The following is a 21196-nucleotide window of genomic DNA, read 5'->3' as shown; positions in this document are numbered from 1 at the left end:
ATTGAAAAATAATTTCACTATTTCATGGTAAACTACATACAAAATGCTTCAAAATAAAGTAAGGTGAAATCTATAAAACTTTGTAAACTTCTATTTTTACACAGTTTCGGGAATTAGTGCTTCAGTATATGTTCATTGAAAAACTACAATAAGTTTGTGAGTGATGTTTCCCAAAAAAAAGTCTCAAAGGAGGAATGTCAAGTCTAGCCAGGAGTACTCCATCTTTCCACATTTTCTTGAATTCAAGAAAAGAAAGCTACTCTGCAGGCCTTGTGAAACTGCAGCGTGGGGAGTTGCCACAGGTCTGCACACGGAAACGAGGACTTTGTATGATGACGGTGTGTTTTTAGCCCTCAGGAAGCAAAGTAATTATGTTTGTGGGGGAAGTTAAGTAGCTGCTGGATAGTCACAGGAAACAGCAGTGACTGAGGTGACTTGTCACAGCAGTACGTCTGTGAGTTTTTTGGTCATCAGCTTAACACAATCCTGGTCAACTGGGCATGGGAATGGGAGTGTGGCTCAGTAGTCAGAGGTGTTTTCCAGCTGCTCTTCACTTGTTTTTTTTTTTTTTTTACTTGTCCTCCTGGTCAGTGTCCATGTAGCACAAACACAGCTGCTCTTTTCCAAGCAACATCAGGGAGTCTCCACTGCTGTGCCAGCTTAAAGACTGGACCTGGAAGCCACCTGGCAGGAGAGAGAGAAACAATTACATTGACAATACACATATACACATTGTTACTTACAGATTCATATTTTAACAAGAAATTCCTTCATCAGGGTATTTTCATATGAGAATGTGCTTTTATTTTGACTTAGGTAACCCTCTTGATGCTAAAGGTATGAAATGACATTTTCAGTTTAGGTCTGATAATTTACTTCCCCATATACTTGCTATATTGTATGGGGGTAAAAGTATTCACAATATCATAAGTTGCTTGACATGCTTAAAGTTGCAAAAGTCAAGATTTTTTATGAAAAAGAAGCCTGTCTTACCCAGTGGTAGATCTAGAATTTTTTATGTGTGATGGTATGGAGTTTTGGCAGGGTAGATCTGGCAATCTTAATGTAAATCGGTTTAATTTCCTTCAGTTGGGGGTGCAATAGTAATAATTACCCCCAGCTCCTCACAAGAAATCCTCTCAATCAAAGCTTTTGACAGAAAGCTCCAAATCAGGATGGAGAGTTGCTGCTATATCAGTCGCAATTACCAGTTATCCAAAGAATTCAGTTAACTTACATAATTTACATTATGTCACCTGCTAATCTAAACCTGTAATACCCACTACATGCACTGCAAAGCTACCCCCTCTTAACATCATATCTGTTGCAAATCAACCATTTTTGGTGAATGATTTAATGTCTGTGCATAATATTCTGCTTCGCCTTGCCAGTGGGCAAGTGGGGTCTGAATGTTCCCTCATCCCCACTATTTTTGCTCAATTTGTCCAATGAAATTTTGGAATCACTGGGACTAGTAATTTTCTCCGTGCACAAGAACTGATAAGCAAGTGCTACATTGGGAGAAAGCTAGAATCAACAGAAGCAGAATTTGGCACTAACAGGAAGCAAATTTCCTTGCTACTTCCACCCCAACCACCTACGAGGAGTAGCGTCTAGTATTTTGACATGTCGCAAAAGATTTCAGAGTTTTAAAGTCATCAGAATTTTAACATTTGTCTCTGACTGCCACTGGGGCCTCTGACATGCAGGACGACTTTCTCCTAAACCTGGGAGCCTAATGATAAAGCTTTCTGTGCCATGGAGGACTAAGCTTTCCAAATCTAACAACACTGCTTGTTACCTTCAGCTGGGACCTGGACGGACACGCATCCTGTGGGGGACCAGAGGTAGAGCTTGGTGTTGCCTGTGCACAGTGCCAGTCGGGGGCGTCGGGGGTCCCACTGGAAGCAGCGCACGGCCGACGTCTGCTCCAGCACAGCCTCCAGGCTCATCCTCTGCATGTCCCACACCCACACAACACTGGCTATGCTGTCTACAATGAGAGACACAGGCTGACAGTCAGTCACTCTCAGCCTACGGCATCATGAAATCGTGACCCTGCTGCTAACACTGCAGAATCACCAGTGCAGTCTGTTTGTATGAATTTTCTGCTGGAGTTTTGTGGAACTGAACGCCCCAGTTACTGTTTTAAATGGACCAAAAAGTGGTAAGGTGACACTTCAAAAAGATGTCAAGAGGCATTTAGCACTATTAAAACACACTTGTATTAATGAAACTCGATATCCTCTTTTGCTTTGAGTTATACCGATACCCAGCACTTCAGTGACTCCCAAATTATTATTGTTTTTAAGAAAAAAGATCTAGAAATAACCAGTACTCTCTTTACCCCTGCAGTTGACTATTTTTTACGATATTTTATTGTTATTAATGGAACGTAAAATGAAATTCATGAAATCATCTTGCAGCAAACGATAACTTTGCCATCAAAATCAATCCACTGAAGGAAATCAACAAAAAAAAAATCAAGTGATAACAGAATGACCTGTTTCTCAGGTTCAAGACAGAGATCAGTGGGGAAGTCATACCATTCTTGGTGGCTAGATAGCGACTGTCTGAGCTGAAGGCCAAAGTGGAGACACCAATCTTAGGGTTGGCTCGGTCCGGGTCTGGTTTGACCACAGGGAACTGGACTGGTGGAGGACAGATCTCATCTGAATCGGGTCAAAACAGTTAAGGATAGACTTGGGTGAAACATTACTTTAACAATGGTAAATGCATTACCAGCTGCCAAAATTAATTGTATTAGATGAAAGCTCTAATCTATGCTGATCCCTATCAAAGATGCTCAAGTTGAACAGATGAGCCTGGCTGATCCAAAGTGGGCACCAGAACAAGAAATGTGTGCCAGCAGCAGCAAAGATCTAGACATAGCTGCAAGTGAACAAACCGCCTTCTCCTCTCTGTATCTTTGCTACTTAAAGCCCACATACATTTGCTCTGGGTGTTGAAGACAGTGCTGCTCATCGTGATGTTGTGGAGTGACAAGTCATCATTGGCAACAACTGGCTTTCTCTCCACTTCCTTGTAGACAACCTGAAATCACGACCAACAGTAAATCAAATATTTCCTCACCCCTTTAAAAAACATATACTGACTGCTGATTAGCATGAAGATGAATATGAACGTATATCACACAGCAAATACTCACGGCTTTTGGGCTGTTGATGGTGGCCGGGTGTTCAAACTCTGTGATCTTCTTCCATGTGATGTGATTTAGGATTCGCACCTGACAGGCAGCATTGCAGTTGAGTGTACGTTACACAGTTATCAACAGTGACATGAATTGCACTCGATGACTTACAAACTACATCCAAACTACATCCACTTTACACTTTCCTTTCAATGTAGAAGTGTGAATCCATGTCTTAAGGTGACATTCTTAACAAAATAACCACCTGTAATTTGTGTTTACCATAATGGAAACTGTGCTGAAGGTAATCTACAGTATGGTTTCTCCTTACTTTTTCATCATAGCTGCCAATGGCCAGGAATTGGCTGCTGGGGCTCCAGGTCAGAGCCTTGACCCCCAGTGACCATTCATATGCACTGTATGTAGATAACAGTCGGCCATCCAAAGAATACAGCAACACCTTGTACTGTGGAGAGGAAACATGCACTTGAGCTGATACAGTAGCACTTATGTATCAAGGTTATGTTCTCCTCAAGGAAACTGGACAATTAAATCATTAGGGATCAAGATGAAATACTTGTTTTTAAGCATTTAGCTGATACGCTTATTTGCTAATTGACTCACCTCCAGACAGCTATCCCATACTGCTAATACACAGCCATTGGGAGACCACTCCAACCCGGCCAAGTCCTGTGTTTCCGTTTCAAAATGCTGTAACAAAGTGAAAAGGACCTCACATAAGGTCATCTAACACATACATATTGATTTATTTACTCTATGCATTCACATACACTGTAGTTTTTTCTATTATTATTCTTTATTCTCAGTGGATCTATACACACATCTCCACGGCTTCTCAGACGATGAAAGTTTACCTCACTGTCTTGCTCAAGGACACTTTCAAATGGAAACATTTGGGACCTAAGTGAATAATTATTAATATGGTAATAAGTGAATTTAGTGAATTATCTAAAGCTTCTCCTCCTATTGCATTTCTTGCACAAATTGAACTGCCTTCATATCAGCTAAAAAAAAAATCCCCTGGTAGTTGTTTTGCAATCCAGAAAAAAATCCTTATCTCCTACTCACCCTGAGTAAATGCCAGTCGTCACACACAAATACACTGACATAGTCTTTGCAGTCACGGCGTTCAGCCAAGGCCATGTAGCAGCCATCTCTGCTAAAATCAATGCCTGTGGGTGAAAGACAGTGAGGGAGGAAATATACTTTATAAGCAACATCCAGCTACTGTAAATTATATGTATCAGACCTTATTTTCACAAATGGTAGTGACACTGTGATAGTCAGGTTTCAAAACTTGCCAATAAAAGGAAAAAAGTTCAAATGAAAGGTAAAGCAAAAGGTCTTATGTTTGTTAACATAGAAACTTATAAGATTAGGTATAAATGACTAAAAAGTCACAGTTGGAGTTCCAGAGACGCTTTGGCAATCACAGGGCCTGAAATATTTGTAATTTAACATTTGTCGCACTAGTAGGTCAGTCGCTTTCAGCGTATAGCAAATATGACATACATGGCAAAATAATAATCAAAAAACATTGTAGATTAAATGTCCAACACTGTTGTCATGCTACTACCAAGTTCTTATTGGCTAAGAGGGAGAAATTTGTCCATTTTCAATAACTGAATACATAACCTCATTGCTTTTTGTTTGTCTCATCCAACCCCATTATTCAAGACTGCCTATATCAACTCAGTGGTTTGTGACGACTTTGGCTATATTATTTATATGACAGTTATGAGGATACATGGGTCACACAGGGGCATAGTAGTGCATCTGAAAAAGCAGGAGAGCCAGAGACAATCATTTCCCCAAGCTGCTGACAGGTCTGTTATGAAGAGCATGCCCCCTTTACTGAAGAGGCACAGCTGTCAGTAGAGAGGACCATAATTTGGCCAGACACCCAGGGTCGCTCCATAAGGTAAAGGACGGTATGTGATTCATGGGGCATGCTGTGGCAATAAGACTAGTGGCCCTGTCCTCAGGTACTCCGAGTAAAACATACTCATGAGCCACATGCAAAGAAAAAAAAAGATATAATCCTCATACTTACCCTTCTGACATGCCTTGGGATACTTGATGTAAGACACAGCTTTGGTGCACAGGGACCAGACGGTGACTCTCAGCTGTCAAGGGACCAGAGAAGAAAGAAACTGTTGCTCATATCTCAGTAAAAGTATGATAAGCAAACGGTATTGACAGGTAGCGGTGGGAGCATAAATACATCAAAGAACCCTCTGTAAAAGTGGCATCTTTGATCTGGGGCTGGACTTGATGCCTATGGCTGTTTCGGACACCAATGAGATAGTCTTAGAACAAATGTGTGGCCATTTGGACCAGGCACCCTCTCTGATGACATTAAACTCTATGTCAGCTATTTAACCACTAGTCTTCTCTAAGAAGATCTTGATTAAGGCTGTGATATGATGAGTGTTGCATACTGAGACTGGGTGCCAACAGTAGTCTATTAATAAGTGCTCAGTCAGCCAAGCTACTAACCTAATGAGACATCTGAGTGCTTCTCAAAGCCCAAAGATGCATCTATCAGCTGAGAGCATGCAGACAACAGGGCAGGACGGCATGGCCCAACTCTGAACAATGGAACAACTGAGAGGAGAGTGCGCAATCTCTTCATTTGAAGAGGTCTACGATGAGCAATGCAGCTATATGAGACCCTGGCATGGAATCCATTCATCATTGGGTTCAATCAGTAGGAGTAAGACTTTCCCTAAAGGGGCCCGAGTATGAAGAGCATTGTATGTATCAGTGTACTTACAAAGTGAATGAACTCTCAATGGAGGATCAATAAATGTCTAGGAGTTAATCATAAATGTCACCGACCAATACTGTGTGACATCAGACAGTATTAAATTATGACCTAGTTACATATTAAAGGAATGGTGGGCAAATGTGGTACCCAAGCGGAAATGGTAAGAGTAGGCCTCTACCAGCTTAACATATTTGCCACAAGTGTGACAAATTAACAGCGAGTTGTTTAGCCAAACACGGTCTCACAAACTGGAGGCAGAGCCAAAGAATTACTATCAGCCCACAAAGCAGCATAACAAAGACACCACAAGTGTTAACACTCAGTTTGGACAGCAGTCAGTCAAGTGCCCAGTGGTTTCACTTGAACAAGATTGATGCCAACAACAGTGTGTGGCACTGAGCCAACAGTCTGACATAGTTCTATACCACATTCAGAATAAAGCGTGACATCTTAACTTTCAAGAAACAAGGAGCAGATGCCAGTCCTTGGGACACTGTTACAACATTTGTGGTGTGTACCACTGGCTGACTGGTTGGACGTTAACAGAAAAAACAGTTGCTATTCCACTGCTTAGAGACAAATGTCAAGAGGAGTGAAAAGGAGGAGGGCTGAAAACAAGAATGAATGTTTATGGTAATTATGCATACTTGCCTAAACTAAGTACCAACATCTACCCCTTTATTAGTACTGACAATGTTAGAGACAGTAATGAAAGAAAGATGAAATTTATCTTACAGACAGACCAGAATAGGGCATCATATTTTAAAAATGTAATGAATGTGACTCACGATCAAACTACATTCACCCTTGTGTTTCTGTGATGGAAATTACTTGAATATTTTATTTAGCAACACACAACAGTATTCTGCTATTTCTCAGGCTTTCGTGTCTTGGTGTTCAACTTTGCTGTGGTCACACTTGTGTTTTCAGTGCGACTTTTGTGCGCTTCAAGATTGGATCTTGCTCACATTTGGATCCGATCTGCCAGATCGTTTGCCAAGGTGGCCTGGCTTACACTGAGTTCGGATCCAGTGAGGTGTGGACAACCTGTGGGCTGTCGATCACTGTCCAAGGGAGGTTGCATTGAAGTGTCAAAAATGGACACACATATGCAGATGCAGCTGATTTCCCATCTGGTGCACCTGATCACAAAAATCGCACTGAAAAACAGTGTAACCACAGCCTTACTTGTTGCCTCTAAAAGCCAAAATCCACACTGGGCAGGTCACAGTGTTGTGCAGCATTAAGAAAAACAGTGACAAACTAAATTATGTGCATGTCAGTGCCATTTACAACATAAATTTCTACAGAGCTTTGTCTGGTTCATCGCCCCTCTTAAACACAACCAAAGACGGTAGTCATTACAAGCAATACAAATAGCATGGATATATAAGCCTACCACTGCAGTGTTAAGGGTGTTAAATACATGGCCCTTAAATCTTGTTTTACAGCTTAGTAAGCCAATTTAATGTGCGTGCATGCAGGCCTCTCCACCACCCTGTCTTATCGTGCTGTGAATGTTAAAGCTGTGAAAATACTGAACTAAAGTTGTTCTGTACGCCAGCCAAGAACACTCTATGGCTTCCATTTCAACACTCACACAGGGCCTCCTAGAGAGAAGTTACAGATTCATGAGCTGAATAATACACAGGAATTGATAGAGACTTGTAGCAACCACATGGTCTTGAAGAGTGAGGGCCATGGTCAGTATCTCTGCACTCATACACTTTACTTAAGCAAAAAGACTTTTCAAAACATATTTTTGTTAAACAAAGACCTTCCATGATTTTTGATTGTAGTGTGCGAGGCTAAGACTGTTGAACTCACAAAGCTTTCATCATAGTGTCCAGACAGACATTTGAACTAGGCCACTGTCTGTCACCTATCTGTGCTCAAGTGTCTACCCTCATGTTGGGTCCGGACATCCAGCTGTGTAGACCCCGTAATAACACCTCACTGCACGCTTCCTGGGCATCCCCCTAGACATGGTGCTATGGCAACCACCATCAACATGGCTTAAACACAAATACAAACACTTCTTAGATGCCTTGAACCCACCACATGGGGTTCAAGGCATCTAGGAGGGAGGGGGGTCAAGACCTGAAAGGCTGTGTAACCTAAACTGGGTGGGAGGAGGGCAGAGTGAAGAAAATAGGAGGGAAACGTTTCACCATGTGGGACAGTATGCAATGAGATCTGAAGCTGGTAAAGTTAGACTTTGGATGAAGTATCCTCACCAAAGGTGAGCAGCAGCTTTGGTGATGGGGGCCTGTGACTGGAGAGTGGTGTGAAAAGGCAGAACTCCACAACACAGCTGCTGTTTATCAATCAGAAAAGTAAAATTTTATGTCTATGCTGGGGGTCTGAGTTGCCAGCACGGGATCACAGCTGGCTGTATAATAACAAATAAATCTTTCTTTCAGTATTTTTTTTTTTGATCACTGGAGGCAACAAGATCTCCCTCCCTACAAGGCTCTTACAAAGTTTATTTTCCTTTTTTTTGCCTGAGGAGGTTGTTGTGGGATTATTATTCTTGTTCTCATTGAAGGTCTAACGGTGGTAGGCATTGTCTTCCAATGACTGCTTCACAATGTGGTCGTTGTGAAGCCCTTGAACTGTGATTAAGGGCTACATCTTAGTTGGAGCTAACTTTTGCCAGCACATAGCCTACTGTTTCATATCTATGGGCTAGTGCTCGTGTCAAGAAAACCACAGAATTAGAGAACATTCCCCAAAGGAGAAGCTGTGGGCAACACACAATAAATACTGCAAGGGTCACTGACAGGCAACCTGGAAGAAAATCTATCTCTCAGCCATTCTGGTTGCACTCCTAGGCGTGAGCTTGAGACTGGGCAAGTGTATGCAATGCCATATAGGCCTATCTGTCAGCAGAGGATTAGACTGTAGGCATTCCACATAGGAAGCTATCTCAAACCAATATAGCCCATTTCTCCTGTTACAGCCTCATGGTTCTACCAAGGATCTATAGCCTCTTGCAGCCCAGACATAGGTATGGGTGAACTATTGTCCAACATTGCAGCACAGCAGCTGCTTACGTTAGCAGTTTAGTCTGATAGCACTGTTGCCAACAATACTATGTGTTAGCACGGCCCCTACAGCACTGGCCATGCAAGCTATTGCTAATCTGATCCCAACAATGTAAAAACCATTAGCGAGGTAAAACACAATGCTGACCTTGACTCGAGTTTTTCCACGCTTATTTTATTGCTACTCAGCCGGTAAAGGTGGATTAGTGTGGATGCATGGGTGGCATTTTGTGACGTCCTAAGATAAATGGTTGGAATTCAAATAAGAGATGACTTGGGTGAAGTCTCACAATACATAGGCTAAGTTTCAGCAATGCGCCTTTAAATCTGCAACATGGCGCCATCCCAAATTTGAAAACAGCTGTCTTTTTTGTATGTCCCCTAACAGAGACAGGGTACTTTCCCTGTTGTCGTTAACAAAGTCTTTTTGAGGAACAGCTCAGGATCATATCTAGCTGGCTGGAAGAGAGTCTAGGCTACACTGTATGCATGCCTACCTGTTGTCTACTAGCTGCCACTGCAGCTCCTATTGGCACCACAGACTGATGTAAATCCTTCCCCTAATGTAACAATGTCAGCTGTGGGCTGACAAGTTACTGTATATGTCTGTATCAAAACGGCTGAATATATTTTGTTCTTGTGAGGAAGAAAACACTTTGACAGCCACACAAAAACACACACCAACCAGCCACAGAGATATGCCCACACGTAGACAGACACACACACAAACGTACAGGCACGGTCCACACCAAAAGCAGCTGTCCCTAAACAAGTTAATATAGCAGGCTGTTTATGAGTGGGGCTGTAATTTAAGCCTGACACGAACACCCGTCTGGCACAGCCTTAATGAAATCTTGGGCTGGGGTGAAGGTAAGGTCAGTGGGCCCCTTGGCAAGGTGTTAGCCATCACCTACAATGCTTCTGTTAATTTGTTTTGCAGAGTTAATTAGGAAAAGATGCTCATTAACAAGAAGCACTCAACAGTACCTGAACCTCTTTCTCATCAGCGGTCAGTTTATTCATTTCAGGGACAGTGAGTGACTGCAGGATTTTCATGATCCAAGCACGGCTGACAAGAACATGTGACTGTGACACACACTAGCATGAAATTCCTCAATCATTATGCTTTGAAAAACGAACTAACAAGAAAATCAAGACTCTTTCAGTCAGATAAAATCTGGCCTTAACAATGAGAAATTGTGAGAGAAATGTGTTGTCCTGCAACACATTCACATAATTAAACTACCTTCACATCTGACAGCTGACCGATATGATCAAAATGTTCTACAGCCAGCTACTAATCAATTACACTGGAAAAGTCTGCAGTTAAGTACCTTGACTATGACAAATTATTTTGCAGACCTGAACTTGTAACCTTCTTATCACAACCTTCTTATCTTTCAAGCTAGCACTGTTAGAGTTACACAGCCAGAAGAAGCACTCCATCATCCAAAATCTGGTACACAGATGCTACTCTTAGCCCTTTAGGTTATTGCTTTAAGGCCTAGACAATTTTTAGTGATGCCAGCAATGGTCAAATAATCAAAATGCACTCTGTTTTGACCAGATTTATCCATTTTCAATTCTTCCACCCTGATGCCTTATGTTGAAACACAGAAGGAGTCAATCAACATTGCACAATTGAGACAAGAGGTTTGTGCCATCTTTTTCTCTTCAAAACTGATCCAGTAGTTAGCAACTTGCCGGGTGAGCACTCTGTGTTTCCATTACTTTACAAAAGTTAAAACACACACATGCTCCTAGCTGGCACTGTTTCAAGTGAAAAATGCTGGACTTTTTTATATAGAACATGAAGTCCAGTTACACTCCATTCTGAGACCTTGTCATCATAAGATATACTGTGTTATGCATGCAGGACCCCCATGAGGAAAGAGCCTCCATTCTATTCCCGTTTTTTTTTTTTTTTTTTTTTTTTTCTGAAGATGCAGACAGACACAAAGCAGACATGCCACAGACGCTTGCACTCCCTGCACCCTTCTCCAGACCAGACACAGTTGTGTGCTGGGCTGCAACACCTGTCAAATGATTCCTGGAGTCAGGTTCGGCATGACAGGCGCTGCCCACCATAACATGGTGCACTAGTCATATTCCACCCATTGCACAGGGGGTATTGGCTGTATCCTCTCACCCCCTCGGCATGTGCTAAGCACAGAGTGAATATGAAACAACAGAGTGGGGAGTCATGGAAAGAAATTCATTGTACCTCTGTTACTCTACAATTAATTACGCAGACCTTTCAACGATCAACTGCAGTTAAACTCTCCTGATTCTTTTTTTCCAAAGATTATTTTTTGGGCATTTCTGCTTTTATTAGACAGGAAAGACAGAGCAGAGGGAGGGGATGACATGCACCAAAGGGTCTGGGCTGGATTCAAACACAGGCTACAGTGTCACCGGGGCACCCCAAAAAACTCCTTATAGAGTTAAATTTTTTTTGCATCCATTTTATTACAAGGTGGACTACATTTTAAAAATTACAGCTCAGATGGCAGGTATTCAGAGTAATGGAATGTGAGTTTATTTAATTATGATGATGTGACAGGAAAACAATGTTACCACAACTCTGATAAAGTGTTTCAAATTAGTTATTCACATTTTAGGCATTCACATCCATTGAAATCAAGTGATGAACTAATTATACTACCAAATACTGGGCAAAAAATATACACATCCATTCTACATGCACTTTAGGTCACATCACTTGCACACACAACATTTCTTTCCATACAATATGCGTACGATACACATAAAAGCCGGCCTTACTACCAGCCTTGCTCATGCCAAACACTGGTTTATAGACATCAAGTATTAAAAGTCCCCAAATTCCCTCCAGCTTACTGACAACAAGTGTGAGATTGTTTAATTTGGGCCTCCCAATTCTGTTAATCAGCTGCAACCTAATTCTGAAGCCTCTTAGCGAATGTTAAGCCTGCTGCTAGAAGCCTGAGAGCAATATTTGATCAAAACCTGCTCTGATTATTAATATAGCTGCACAGCTTCTTAGAGCTGAAACATGCAAGACAGCGGCTATAATTGCCACTGTTGCCGGATTCAGCTTGGGTGCGATTAAAAACTGCAAATATTTTGGCCTGAATTTCAGATGTTTTTTGACCGATGTATGTCTATCTTTAGTTTTAGACAGATTACATTAAGAAATTAAGCTTGTCAGGAAGCTTTTATTACACTTAAAATAATGTATTGTTGTATAGTTGTTGTCAAACTAGCTAAAAACTAGTTGTTGGGAAACTAGAATGGCCATAAATGACATCAAAACACAGTAGACTCTCACACTGAGCTGAATCGAAATAAGGGCAAAAGTGCAAATTAAACAAATAGCATGAATATAATATTTTTTTTCTTTCAGGAGGGCGGGGAGGGGTCTCATAATGTGGGGGTAATGGTGGGGGAAACGCTGCTTTACCCATCAATTTCAACTGTAATTAGCACAAAGCAGAGCAGCAACACTTTTTCATTACATATTGTTAGATGTTTATATTGTTTATATTTTTTACCGTATATAGGCTTTATTGTATGTATTTGTGTATTTATTCTATTTTATTTTATTTTATTTCATGTTTCCATTGCTGCTGTAATGTAAGAATTTCCCAGTTTGGGATCAAAAAAGTACTTCTATCTATCTATCTATCTATCTATCTATCTATCTGATTGTTTTATTTCCCCTTGATCTGTGATGCGCTTTGTAAGTTTGTTTTGAAAGGTGATTTATGGAGAAGAGATTTATGGGAGTCAAATATTTGATGTAAAGCTTTTAAAGACCTTTTGTGTAAAGTATAAAGGTAAGTACTATATTTTCTGCAGTAGCACGATGGATGGTTATTAACTGGATGATTCTATGAACTGCTATATGTCTTTTAAATGTCACTTAGGTAATACTGTAAAAAAAAAAATCAACCCATTACTTTTTTTTCTCAAAAGAACTTGCAACAAGTAAACATTAACACACAATTAGCTGAACTAGGCTGAGAAAACAAAATGTTCCCGTATGAATCAAGATCTTACACATTCAAATATGTGAGTATTTATTGACTTTTAATATCATCAAATTGAATTTAAGACATTTTCAGGCCTATTAAGGGCTTGCAGACCCCTTGTTATCATTATTACTGTCAACATGGCATTGGCAACAGGTAACCGGCAAAGGAAATACCAGAGCTGCGTTGGAAGGGCACATACACACTGAACCCGTGTTCCGGAGGTACTTGAGACTCATGTATGACAGGACGCTAACGGGGAGGGGAGGCTATGAAATCGGGCTGAATACATGCGGCAGGTGGGGGGTGTGGGGCAGTTCAAGGAAGGCTCTGGTGTCTGGCTATTTTCAGGTCTCCCTTCCTTGTGGGCCAGCAACAGTTGACACCAGACAGACATACACATAAACACACACGGGCGTGCCCACACGCACACACATGCATTGACTTCACACTTACATGGAACTCAGTGGTGTTGAGAATGTGACGTCCGTCTGGGCTCCAGCGCGAGGAGACCAGCCCTATTGAGCCCTCATCAATCTTACAGTGCCAGTCAGGCTGTTCCAGAGACCACACCTGAAGAGACAGAGAGACAAAGAGAGACAGTGACAGAGGGACAACCACCAGCCACCACTGACCCCTCCCCCCACATACACACACACACACACCTTGTGTCTTCCTCAACTTGTACTCCATAAACTGTAAGCAACACCTGAGCAGCATCAGAGACCATGAAAGACTGGCGCTGGTTACCCCTTCAAAGGTAAGCCGCTTGAACTGTGCTGGACTGCATGTGAAACTTTGTGATGGCACACAAGTACACAGCTGTTTGTTGTTCCTGCAACTAACGCTTTAACAAACCAATAATCATCACAACATCAGTCAATCAATTTGGATCTTAGATAAATAAAATGTATAGAGTCAAAATCAATAATCATATTTTGTGTGGATGAACAGATTTTTAAAAGAGAACTGTGACAATTTGGAGCTATCTAAAATTTTTTGTCGACGTGCTGAAGATGAGCCAAAAAGCTACAAGATAAATAAACGCACACATTACGGGAAATATTCTTGATCATAGCAAATGAGTTGCATCCTTTTGTTTAGAGGGATTTTTTGACTAAAATGGTTGTCGAGCTGTTTAACTCTACCGATTCCAGTGAGTATTTCTGCTCTTCTTGATGTTTACATGGTGAATTTCTTTTGAAAAGGATCCCAGTGAGTTTTCTGTCACTGATAACATTATTTATTTTGGTAATGTGTGGGTTACATGGTTAATCGCTAAAATGTAAAGGTACTGCATTTACCATAATTAGACTACCATCACACATCAAATCAGAGACAGTTTGTAAGATCAGGTCTGTAGCATTTTTTTCAACACTGATCTGCAGGGGAGAAATTCAGTGTTGGATATCTGTCTGTAACTTTCTGAGACAAAACAAAAGGAGTCAAACATAACGCCAGCATAATAGCCAAATATATAGTTGACAATACTGCAGAACAAAACCTGAAATATCCTTGTCCCATGACATTCATTCTAATTGAAGAAAAAGCATCAAAATCTTTGTGACTAAAATAAATTATGAGTCTAAAACTTCTTGTTAAGTCAAAGTGTTTTACAACCAACGAATGTCATACACAGCTGAAACTTCATGAAAAAATGACAGACACAGTTTCACTAAATTGAAGTGCCATTTACAAAAAAAAAGCTCTTACAGTTTGTAAATTATTCTTCCTAATTCGCTGAACAGAATTTTGCTTATTATTAGAATCATTAAGAACATCTTTTTTGGCTCATGTTAACCATAATTCGACAAAGTTTATCTTCTCACATTTTAATCATCTTAAATTATTTACCTATTTCAAACAGACTGTTTTTTAGGTATAAAGTATTGTGGTGTTACAGAGATAACCTGGCGTACAAATCGTATTCTTCAGAGATAAGAAAAATTTCTTTGGACAGACCCGGGTAAAAATCATAGTATTCATCAAAATTCATTTAAAAAAAAAAATAATAATAAATAAATTTTGATGAATACTATGATGACAAAATTCGTGAATCATATCACAATTACGATATCTGTAAAATTTATCAGAATATGACTTTTTCTACCGGTTACATATCAGATTCAACTCTGGCTAAAACGTAATTAACTGATGTCTGTGCTGCAAAAAAAGTAGGGGCTTCACACTCAGTTGTACATTCCTGTCACAGAGTCTATATTTAATCAGGGATGCATCATTTCAGGACTTCCCTCTTCATCCCCTGAAAAAAGTAAGATAACTGCTTAAAACTGATAATTATACCATGCAAACTAATCTAACTAATTCTTCCACGTCCTTGTTAACATTTAAACCCAATCCTAGTTTTGCTGGTCTGTTCTCAGTCTCCTACCTGCACCAGTCCTCTCTTGTACATGGCACAGAGAATAAAGAGGGAGTCAGAGGACCACTCCATGTGGACGATCTGGTCCAGGCAGGTGTACAGGTGTAGGATCTGCAGGGTGTTGATGTCCCGCACCACCAGCCTGTACTGCACACAGGTAGCCTGAGGGGTGTAGGGAGGGAACAGGTCAGAAGGAGTGTGACACTGGTCATCGCTCTTTTCCACCTACAATTACCAACCTAACCGAGGCATTTCAATCACTGTTACAAGTATTAATTCTAGTACATAAAATGCATGAAAATAGTGGCATTTACCAAACCATAACGGAGAAACTCACTTACCAAATATTTCCCATCAGGGGAAACTCTGCAAAGTTGGTTGGACTGCTTGAAGACCTCAGAGAAATTCATCTTACGATGATGAGCACAAGAGTTACAACACTGGAAGAGACAGATCAATTTTGAACGAAGATCCAGCATGGTAACTTAAAAAACAAATACATTAGAGGTTTTTCAAAAGCTTCAACAGGTGAGAGAAGTAAATATCTTGTGCTTGGACTTGTAAAATTCAGGCTGGGACAGAGATGACAGGTACTACCTAGCCTCTTGAGTATTGTAGTTAACAAGTATGAACGCAAGATGGCGCCATAAGCCCATGGATTATAACACTTGGAGTTGGGACATTAAAACAGTGTAAAATATAACTTTAAATGATATATATAAAAAGTGAACATGTGCACAAATACGGTTACTTTCTTTTTGGCAAAGAGAGGTTGTGGTTAAGCACTCAAGTATGCTGACAATAACTTTAGTTTACTTTAAGATGTCTGTTTAATGTAAATTACATATCATGGACAGGCTAACTTACTAAACTTACACAGAGTGATCCAAAGCATGAAATTAAAACTTACTCAAGTGAAGGAAGGAGTTAAGTTAACTCACATTTAAACCAAAAAAAGAGAGGAAAGAAAATTGCCCGTACATCAATACAGCAATTAACAGTTACATAGCAACATTTCACCTAATCAGTATAAACCACACCCAGTAAAGTGCAGTGGGGAAAGAAGACTTTGTTTGCTTGACGAAAGCCTGCAACTACAAGGTTTAACACTTTACAGTAAAGGTGAACCTGCACACAGAAACAATGTTAGCGGTAACACAAAGTTAACGTAGCTACGTTAAACGATAACTAATGTTAACTTAAATGCAGAGCAACTTCTCTAACGTTACATCGCAAACCAACTGTCATTTTAATCATGCTATTTGTGTATTTTAGGTCAAGAGGATAAGCCAATAGCATGGTAACAGTTCAGTTAGCCCCTGGCCGTCCAGTTCATTCAAGCTAGCCTGGTACCTTAGCTGGTTAGCTAACAGGTAGCTTATCTTGTCAAACTTAATCTCACGGCTAATTTTACAACTTACACGTAAATAATGTTGGGCTCCTCTATTAAATGAGAGACGTGACCAATCCGGCAGTTTAAAAAAACTTTCTCTATTCACATGTTTCTCCTCTGTTAAGTCTGACTGTTGCTGGTTGTTTATATGAACGGTTGGCGACAGAGCGGCGCTGTCCAATCAGGTACCTGCTCACAGCGAATGGGTTTCTGGGAAATGTAGTTCAACGTGTCTTCTCTGCGTTTGTCCGTGTACAGTAGGTCATGCGTGTGTTTACAGTGTCAGTACAATGGCAACAACTGATTATGTTTTCTTTTGCAGCCAAATTTAAAGCACTTACAATATACAGACTGTGATAGCTTACAATAGCCATACATCAGAGTATTTTTGTCTGTTTTTTTCCCCATTATATCCTTTAAATATTCTTCTATAGTTGCCCAGCCATGGAATTATGTTTCATGAATAAAGTCTTGTAGGCACAGACTCTCATTTATTTGCCTTAATATTCACCTCCATCCCCCCTGAGCCGCAGGTTTCCCGCTATGAGCGCCCAAACCGCGGCTACCGCCTCCCCTCTCCCAGCGCAGCGTTTCATCTTTCATTTCCCCTCAGCAAAGCTCACACTTCTCTGTAGGCCAATAGCAAGCAAATATCTCTCTTTTTCCTCTCTTATTTAGAGTCGTATTTTTTTTCTCCGAAAAGTCAATAATTTCCAAACGCTGTTATCAAATACTGAAGTAGATCGATTTATTGTATGGAGGGTCACTCTCTTGGCATGTTAGATAATAAACAGGCAAGTGCTCTGCGCAGTTTAATTGCTAGGCATTTCGACTGGGATCACAATAAACCTCTGGTAAGTCGTTTTCTTTTCCAGTAGCCTATGGTTTATGTTTAAGTGGATATAATGATTTAGGCATTAGGCTAAAGCTGTACTGTCAGGATTTAGTTTTTCCTCCGTATGCCTCGTAATTTCTTATAGGCATTGTCCTTATTTCGATATTTCTTATTTTTCTTTGCGTGATTATTTGAATGTCAAAGGCTGATTTTAAGGGCTGAGTACTTCACTGAGAAGGCCATTTGAGTGCTGTAATAAAAATGAGCTTGTTGACAATGCAGGATTAAGACTTGGTTTACAAAACATGCAGAAAGATACTAAAATCATTCTTACAAATATGTGGTTGATTTCAGGTTGCAATTCAACATGATTGGGTACTGACTTTGTAGAAGGTCTGCTTGCTGTATTGTAAAGCCGGGAGGCTAAAATAAAACAATAATAATAATAAAGCGCCATTGCGTGAATAATATAAATTATCTTATTGGCCTCATAGAAATTAGACCTTGCATTAGCCCTTGCGATATATTAAAATAAAATTAAAATTGACATAATAATAATGTATGAACTGTTTATCATTGCCATCATGCAGGCTCATAATCATTCCGTTCAACAGCATCCACAAAAGCTGAATTGAAGAAAAAACACACTGTAACGAACTGTTTTAAACTTAATCTTTAACAATTAAAGCCATTTAAAAAAAAATAGAACAATGACTAGTGTGCACACCAATTTAGGGCTTCTATTTCAACAACAACGCTCCTCATTTAAATCCCTCATTTGTCGGCAAATGAAAATTTTGACTTGGAACTATGGAGGGCAGAATCACTAATACAATATTGAAATTAAATTATCTTTTCTTGTCAACATGGGGCCGTGTGTTCCTGGAGGAAATGACCCGTGGGAAGGCAGTGTATGTGGACGTTGTCATGGGTGCTGTAACCTGGGAATGCAGATCCACAGTAGAGACAAGTGAATAGAAACCAGAGGCACAATGTCAAACTTAGAGCACGGTGAAACAGTCGGCGCTAGGCCACCAGAGGCCGTGGTTTAGGCCTGCAGAGACTTTAGAGGAGCAGGTTGTCAGGCGTGTTGCTGGGGTGAACCAGAGGTAACACGCTGTTGTGCCTAAAAAGATAGAGCCTTTTATTTTAATCGATGGTCATCAAATAATAACCGTTATTTTAGTCATGCTACATCCACAGACTGACAGAAGATTTTAGGTCAGAGCATTAAAATTTAAATCAAGTGCGATCACAAACGCACGTTTAATAAGGCATTAATATGCCTTATTATTATTATTATTATTATTATTATTATTATTATTATTATTATTATTTTATTTTGGGCTTTCTTTACCTCTACCGTCTTTGATCGGCCTGGCCTGTTTGTTATTGTTGGCTAATAATTTACTGGGATTAAATACAGAATTACATAAAAAAAAAAAAAAAAAAAAAAAAAAAAAAATCTTCTAATATCCTAATCTCTATAGGATAAGCTAATAGCCTATAACTATCAAAAAAAAAAAAAAATGCACGCAGCAAAACCGCAAGTTCACACAGGCAGGGTTATAGAATATAGGATCTATATTAATTAGCTCATACTTGTAGAAATAATAGGTCGGCTCATATAATAAGGTCAGTGTCAGGCGCACTTGGTAGACTGCAGACGCTCCAAGTCTCCGCAGGAATATCTTAACACTATAACAGTTTTTTTTTTTTTTTTCGTTGGTGCAAAACAGCATCGCGGCTCTTCCCTGCCGCTTAAGTGAAACTTTTGGCTGAGTCCAGGTGGATTCTCAATTAAGATGCTGCGAGCGCAGCCGGAGCTCCGAGGCGGCAGCCGCAGCGGGAATAGCGGGAACCTGATTTACTTTTACCGCTGCTGCAGAGCTCCGTGCGCGCCTGAGTGTGCGGGCCTGTCTTTAACTCTGTGTGATCCGAACTGCTTGACCTCCCCTCCCCAGTGGAGTGTGTGGCCTCTGCATGGACACTGAGCCCGTTTGAGCATCCAACAGATTATTATAGCGGAAAAAACATCTATCAGTGCGCTTAAGGAACAAACAACACTCATGACATCACTTCAAATATTTACTGTGCTTCTCAAGATTAGGTCTGTCTTCGATCGATTGAGAGCAGACCATAATAAGTGTTATGTAAAGATAATGCTGCAGCAGAGATATAAGCATTTAAACTGACAGAACCATATTTACGGATCATGGATATTCAATTCATAAAAACTCTGCATATTCTGCTAAATTTAGGCCCTATTAAACTTTTGATTGTCGCAAAATAGCAGGCACTGATGAATTCTTTTTTTTTATAGCTCAGGATTTGTTGCAGGCAACGTGCATTTCTAAACCCATGCACCTTTGCCACAGTTTTCCTTGTGCAGACATACAATGGGGTTACTAAGGAGATATGACGCTGCTGTGGTGCGCAACTGTGAATATAGTAAGCTCTGGTGCGACACAAGGTCCAATATGCCGGACAGGATGTTGTGTTGGTTGTGCTATCCATTAGCCTATGTAACTTAACAAGCTGGACACTTGAAGGAAACCCGAGAAAGCCTTTTTTCCAGCTTTACGCGGTAGGCCAGTAGTCTGTTTAATTTCCTGTATGATTCTGGCAGGCTTTACATGATTTGGACAGCTTGAAGTACTTGGACAAAAGTGTTGACAACTAGGTGTGATTGTGTCACTTAAATATAAGCATACAAGCCCATAGTAAATCCCTATTTCTGATTTGCGTAGAGAGGGATGCATCCGGTGAGTAGATGTGTAAAAGTCGCACAAATTGAATTAATTCACATTTTTGCAGTGGGCAGGAGTTTGACATCACATGTGCTCAGTACTGAGGTAAGAAGGAACATACACTACACCTTATGTCACATTTTTCAGCAAAGGCAAATGATCATAAATGCAGACAGTTTTCAGTCAAAATGTCACTGGAGGGAGTTGCGATCAGACTGGGAATAAAATCATATACAGATCTCTTATCCTAAAAGAAGTATTAACATAGCCAATGAAATCAACTTCTGGCTGATGCTACTTACTGCTGCTTTAGTTGGCTCTCTCTTGTCATTTAAGGCCTACCACGCGTTTAACTAGTTCTGCAATCTGGGTAATGCAGATGCATTTTGGGAAAGAGGCTGAGGAGCTGGTACTCTCTAGTCTTTGCAAGAAGCAGAGAGGGAAGGAAGTGTTTGGTGCCACATCACACACACTTCCCTCTTGGGTGAGAGGGTGATGAAGCAGGCAGGTCTAGGCACGCCCAGGCCCCCTGACACCCCTGTGCCACCTCACTGGGTCCACACTGGTGTGATCACACCTGGATGAAGCGTGTGTGTGTGTGTGTGTGTGCATCTGCATGTATGTGTGTGTGTGTGTGTGTGTGTGTGTGTGCGTTCTCAGCAGCCTCCTCTCTGTTGAATATTTATACCGTGACCTTGAATTAAGGCGCCTATCCTTATACACAATAGCCTCAACTAGCCTGGTGTGTTTTATATGCCAAGCCATTTGCTCACCATTACCCAGCCTTGTAGTTTTTCTGTCATTCATTCTGTGCACGTGTTTGTGTGTATGTG

The 21196-nt window shown here is 40.6% G+C and overlaps 1 protein-coding gene across 1 annotated transcript; it reads right to left on the bottom strand.

Annotated features, from left to right (window-relative positions):
* Positions 1–459: 459 nt before the first annotated feature.
* wrap73 (WD repeat containing, antisense to TP73) lies at positions 460–16954 on the bottom strand. The gene is made up of 13 exons (XM_030055667.1): positions 16807–16954; positions 15727–15825; positions 15395–15547; positions 13459–13575; positions 5226–5298; positions 4241–4344; positions 3776–3862; positions 3483–3617; positions 3170–3247; positions 2952–3054; positions 2547–2672; positions 1802–1993; positions 460–684 (listed from the first exon to the last, which is right to left on the bottom strand). The coding sequence occupies exons 2-13, from the start codon at positions 15793–15795 to the stop codon at positions 572–574; spliced, it is 1350 nt and encodes a 449-aa protein (XP_029911527.1). The 5' UTR covers positions 15796–15825; positions 16807–16954; the 3' UTR covers positions 460–571.
* Positions 16955–21196: the final 4242 nt, after the last annotated feature.

The sequence above is a fragment of the Myripristis murdjan genome, chromosome 7 (genome assembly GCF_902150065.1).
Source record: "Myripristis murdjan chromosome 7, fMyrMur1.1, whole genome shotgun sequence".
In the NCBI taxonomy this organism is placed as follows: domain Eukaryota; kingdom Metazoa; phylum Chordata; class Actinopteri; order Holocentriformes; family Holocentridae; genus Myripristis; species Myripristis murdjan.
This window is presented reverse-complemented; position numbering and strand designations above follow the sequence as displayed.

Bases quoted from the DNA above. Each gene is read 5' to 3' on its own strand.
- wrap73 (XM_030055667.1), bottom strand. From the start codon at position 15,795: ATGAATTTCTCTGAGGTCTTCAAGCAGTCCAACCAACTTTGCAGAGTT. The intron at 3,055-3,169 runs GTGAGTATTTGC...TCGTGATTTCAG, and splicing joins CCATCAACAGCCCAAAAGCC to GTTGTCTACAAGGAAGTGGA. The intron at 1,994-2,546 runs GTATGACTTCCC...CTCTCATTGTAG, and splicing joins CTATCTAGCCACCAAGAATG to ACAGCATAGCCAGTGTTGTG.